Below are 5,500 nucleotides of genomic sequence, written 5' to 3' on the forward strand. Positions count from 1 at the left end.
CAGCAAAGGTAGCAGCAGCAGCAGCAGCAGCAGCAAGGACAGCAGCAGCAGCAGCGGCGGCAGCAGCACCTGCAGCAGCAGCCGCAACAGCAGCGGCAGCCGCAGCAAGGCAGCAGCGGCGGCAGCAGCAGCTGCTGCAACAGCCGCAACCGCAGCAGCAGCCGCAGCAAGGCAGCAGCGGCGGCAGCAGGAGCCGCAGCAAGAGCAGCAGCAGCAAGAGCAGCAGCAGCAGCAGAAGCCTGTGCAGCTACAACAACCGGAGAAGATGCGTGTACACCTGGAGAAGTGAGGTGTCTGTACACCCGAGAGGAACACCAGCGAATGTTCTTCATTTTCATTAATTCATTTTAGTCTTGCTTCTAATCTAAACCCCTAATCAAGAGCCTCGAGACCCAAAACCTTATTGTGCTGCAGTTCTGCTGCTCTTCACTCCTTTAAAGAGGCGCGTTTCTAGTAGTACCGCAGCAGCAGCAGCAGCTGCTGCAGCAGCTGCAGCAGCAGCAGCTGCAGCTACAACAGCAGCTGCGGGAGCTTCTGCTGGAGCTACAGCAGCAGTTGCTGCTGCTGTTGCGGTGCTCAGCACAATAGCAGCAGCAACCGCAGCAGCAGCAGCAGCAACAATACCAGGAGCTGCTGCTGCTGCTGCTGCTGAATTGCAGCAGCAAATGCACAGCAGTGTTAAAGCCTTCTGCTTCGTTTATACTCACCGTTGGCTTCCCTCAGTTTTTTCGTTTTCATTTTTTCCTTTTATCCAACTCTTGAGAGCTAAGATTGGAGTTTGGACTTTGCTGCTGCTGCTGCTGCAGCAGCAGCTGCTGCTCCTCCTGCTGTTTGTGCTGCTACTAGTGCTGCTAGTGCTGCATTAGCTGGCAGCATTTGATGCTGCTTCTGCTGTTTATTGCTGCTTCACTTGTTTCTGCTTTTACTGCTATTTGCTGCAGCAGTTGCTGCAGCAGTTGCTGCTGATGCTCGTTGCTGTGGCTGCTGCTGCTTGCTGCTGTGGTTAGTGCTGCTGCTGCCGTGGTCACTGCTGCTGCTGCTGCTGCTGCAGCTGGTGCTGCAGCTGCGAAGCAGAGTGAGACGCGGCATTGGGCAAAGAACAAGGAAGAGAAATTTTGCTGCTGCTGCTGTTGCTGTTGCTGCAGCATTTGGGGATATTTAGGGTACAGAAGACGCAGACACGTTGCAGTTGTTGCTGCTGTGCGCTGCTGCTGCTGCAGCTGCTGCTGGTTTCGAGCTGCAGCAGCAGCTGCTGCTTTTAGCAGCAGCGCAGCAGCCAGCAGCAGGAGGGACAGCAGCAGCAGCAACGCAGCAGGAGAGCTGCTTGCCTTGTCTTGCGGTGTCAGTACACCGTAAGTGCTGCATTGCTTCTACTTGTTTTTGCTTTTGCTGCTGCTGCTGCAGCAGCAAAGCAGCAGCAGCAGCACCAAAGCTAGCAGCAGCAGCTCCTGTCTCTTCCTTACTTATTAGTCTGGAATGAAATTTACATTTCTTTCGGTGGTGATGCCGAGGAGCTTCTGCTGTTTCTGCTGCTGCAGCTGCTGTTGGTGCTGCTGTTGTTGCTGCAGCTGGCACATGGCTCTCAGCAGAGGGCACGTTGTAGCAGCAGCTGCTGCTGCAGCTGCAGCATTTGCTGCTGCTGCTGCAGCTGCTGCTGCAGCTGCTGCTGCTGTTGCTGCGGTTGGCTCCTGAGAAACAGCAGCTTGCTGCAGTGGTGCTGCTGCTAGGCCCTTCAGAAGACGTACTAGCCTTTGTTTGCTCTTCATAAACCAGGCATCCTTGCTGCAGCTGCTGCTGCAGCTGCTGCTGCAGCTGCTGCTGCAGCTGCTGCTGCTGCTGCTGTTGCAGAAGCTGCTGCTGCTGAAAAGGCTGCTGCAGCTGGCTCGCGTGTCTCAGCAGCGAGTGCTGCTGTTGTAGGCAAGGCAGTGTTGCCTTAAGTAAGGATACCGATGCCAGTTGCTGCTGCTGCTGCTGGCAGTGTTGCTGCTGTTCCTGCTGCTGCTGCTGCTGCAGCTGTTGGTGTTCCTGCTGCTGCTGCAGGTGATCCTGCTGCTGCTGTCGCTGCATGTGCTGCGGTTGGTGCATCATTTGCTGCTGAAGCTGCTGTCCCACACTTGGATTTGGCTGCTGCTCCTGCTGCGTCTGGAGCTGCTGCTGCTGCTGCTGCAGGACGCAGCAGCAAATGCATGCGCTGTTTTTCGCAGCATTTTCGATGCTGCGCTGCATTTCAGTTCGGGTGTCTAGACACCTCTTGAGGTCGCTGACAAGTGCTGCTCTTTGCTGCTGCAGCATTTTATTTTTATTTATTTCTTCTTTTAGTGCTGCTTCTGCTTCTATGCATCTCGCATGCAGCTGCAGCAAACGCTCCCGCAGCTCAGGGAAAGAGCAAATGCTGCTGCTGCTGCTGTTGCAGCAGCGCTCGGCCTGCAGCATCGCAGCCAGCTGCTTCCGCTTTGCCTCCGACGTCTCCAGCTCAATCTGTAAACAGCAGCAGCAGCAGCAGCAGCGGCAGCAGTAGCAGCAGACGAGTCGGTGTGTCGATTTTAATTTCTCCTCTGCTTTGTCTTATCTTTTCTTCTTTTTAAAAGTCTTTTAAGTTTGAAGAATTAATTATTCTTGATTTTAAAAATAATTCCATTTTGCTGCAAAACTGACAAATTTAATGCAGCACTATTTGGATATAAAATATAAATATATCCTGTTTATCAATATAACATATGCAATTTTAAAGACATGGTAAAATATATTTAATAATATTAAATCTACAATTTGGAAAATGCAATGCAGTCTGCGGTGTATGTACACCAGAACAATGTGCATTTTGCGCAAAAAAAGAAATAAAATAAAATAAAATAAAATAAAATAAAATAAAATAAAATAAAATAAAATAAAATAAAATAAAATAAAACAAAATAAAACAAAATAAAATGAAATAACAAAACAAATTAAATTAAATTAAATTAAGAACGTTTTAATATAAAAGTGTATTTGAATTATTTTGCAAATTATTGTGATACACTCCACGAAGATTTTGCTTGCAAATAAATAATTTCCGTTTTTGAATTTAAATTTGGATTTAAATTTAAATAATTAAATACTTAAAGGATCAAATAATTAAGTAATTAAATAACAAAAGTACATTTCAAATGACACTTTGAACAGACAAATGGAAGAGCAAAACAAATCTTATTTTCTTGTTTTCTATTACAAGACCATTTCAAATCTTTTTTTATTTTTCTGTTCTTGCATTATAATTATCTTTCTTTTAATTGTTATTTTCATTCTTTTTAATAGTCATCTTGTTTTATTTTATTATAATTTCCATTCTTTTTAATAATCGCTTTTAATCATTTTAATCAACATTCCCTTTTTACCATTTTCAATCTTTTTATCTTTATATCCATTCTTCTATTACCATTTCCATTTATTCTTTTAATCGCTTCGATTTACTTTTTAAATCCTTTTCATTTATTTTTTTATTCTTTTCATTTATTTTAATATCTTTTTCATTCATTCAATTTTTATTTTGAGTTATTTAATCACAATTCTCTTCAATTCAATCATTTTTACCCCAAAATTTAAAATTTTTTCACCAACTTAATAATTATAATGAACGATTCTAGTTACTTTGATTAATTTAATAATTATTTTGTTAATTCAACTGCCATTTAATCATTTTAATTACTATTTTAATCCATTTAATTGCGTTTAAAGCCTCACTTCCATTTTTTTGAACTTTTGATTTAAAGCGAAAAGTCTAAAGGCCAAATTAAAGGCCTTTTGCAGCAGTTTATAGCCGGGGACTTTCAAGTTGAGAAAAGGGGCAACGAGTTCTTGGCTGGGGGGCGTTTCTGCGGAAACGGAGTCGAAATTCCGGAAAATAAACCACCAAATCCAACTAAATGCACCATTTTGAGTCAAAAATAATCAATTAAACACATTTAAATTCTTTTTATTTCACACATTCGGCTTTTGAATTCAAGAAAATGAAAAAAATCCGGAAAGATCGACCGCCGCCGCGACGGCCTTCTGAGGTGTACGTACACCCCAGCTCCACCGCCGCAGCAGCAACTTTGCGCAGCAGCAAAAGAAAGAAGAAAGACAGAAACAAATAAATTAATTTAACAACTAAATAAATAGTTTAGCAATTAAAAGACACAAAAGCCCGAAGTGAAGGAGTTAGGGTTTAGGGTTTAGGGTTTACGGCTACGCGCTTAGCATTTCAGCTCAAGGGTTCACGGTCTAGGGTTTACGAGGGTTTAGGGTTTAGCGGGGGTTAGGCTTTTATGGGGTTTAGGCTTTAGCGTTTAGGGATTATCAGCGTTTAGTCCTCAGCATTCAGGTTTAGTAGGGTTTAGGAGGGTTTAGGGTTTACCAGGGTTTAGGGGTTTTATGGTTTAGGGTTTTGTAGGGTTTGAGGCCTAGTACGGTTTAGGGTTTAACAGGGTTTAGGATCTAGTAGGGCTAAGGGTTTAGTAGGGTTTAGCGTCTAGTAGGCTCTACGGCCTAGCACTCAGGAGATAGGATTTAGCGTTTAGGGTTTAGGGTTTAGGGTTTAGGGTTACCGGACTCGACGATCATGGTGAAGCACTTTTCGAGTCTTTCATCAAACCGCTGAAAAGCAGAAAGTTCTATTTTTAGTTCTTCCAGCAAAACCATTTCTTCTTTTGCTTTCTTTTCGGATTCTTCCAAGTCCTAAACAACCGCCCTAAACCCTAAACCCTACACCCTAAACCCTAGACCCTAAACCCTAGACCCTAAATCCTAGACCCTAGACCCTAGACCCTACTAGACGCTTCTTGCCCCAAGACCTGAAGCCCAAACGTCAAAAACCCCAAAACCTAAACCCTCCACTCTACACGCTAAACCCCAAAGCCCAGGCCCAAAGCTCCAAGCCCTAAACCGTAAACCCAAAACCCTAAACCCTAAACCCTAAAGTGATTCAAACAGCTATCTTTGAGCCCAGGTGTGCGTACACCTGAGAGGCTGAAAGACAGGAGAAAGGAAATTATAAATGAATTAAAATATTTACACTCTTAAAGTAAATTAAATACTAAAGCTAAACTACGGCCTAGTGTCTAGGGTTTAGGGTTTAGGGTTTAGGGTTTACGTGCTGTGTGGCCTGCAGCTCTTCTTTCAATTGTTTTATTTCGTCTTCGTTTTTTTCCTTTTCTTCTTTCGAAGCCTCAAGTGCAATCTTCATTTTCTGCAGCTCAGCAGCGCTCAGCTGCAGCTGCAAACAAAACCCTAAACCCTAAACCCTAAACCCTAAACCCTAAACCCTAAGCCATAGGCCCAAGACCCTTAACCCCTAGCACTGCAAGTAAACAGCTGAACCCTGGTTTCCCCGCTGCTGCTTCTTCAGCCTAAACCCTGAGCCCCAAACCCTAAACCCTAAACCCTAAACCCTAAACCCTAAATCCTAAACCCTAACTTCGAACCTGAGCTGAAAGTTTCGCGAGAGACTCTTGATGGGCTGCATGCGTTTTGCAAAGTGCAG

General features: G+C 44.3%; 1 protein-coding gene across 1 annotated transcript; it reads right to left on the reverse strand.

Moving 5' to 3' along the window:
* Positions 1-851: 851 nt before the first annotated feature.
* ETH_00032630 (uncharacterized protein) lies at positions 852-5,233 on the reverse strand (the record flags this gene model as incomplete). The annotated part of the gene is made up of 5 exons (XM_013379387.1): positions 852-1,237; positions 1,464-2,478; positions 3,721-3,851; positions 4,566-4,695; positions 5,111-5,233. The coding sequence occupies 5 exons, from the start codon at positions 5,231-5,233 to the stop codon at positions 852-854; spliced, it is 1,785 nt and encodes a 594-aa protein (XP_013234841.1).
* Between the last annotated feature and the right edge of the window lie 267 nt (positions 5,234-5,500).

Source organism: Eimeria tenella, genomic scaffold (genome assembly GCF_000499545.2).
Source record: "Eimeria tenella Houghton genomic scaffold, Eth_scaff261, whole genome shotgun sequence".
NCBI classification, from domain to species: Eukaryota; Apicomplexa; class Conoidasida; order Eucoccidiorida; family Eimeriidae; genus Eimeria; species Eimeria tenella.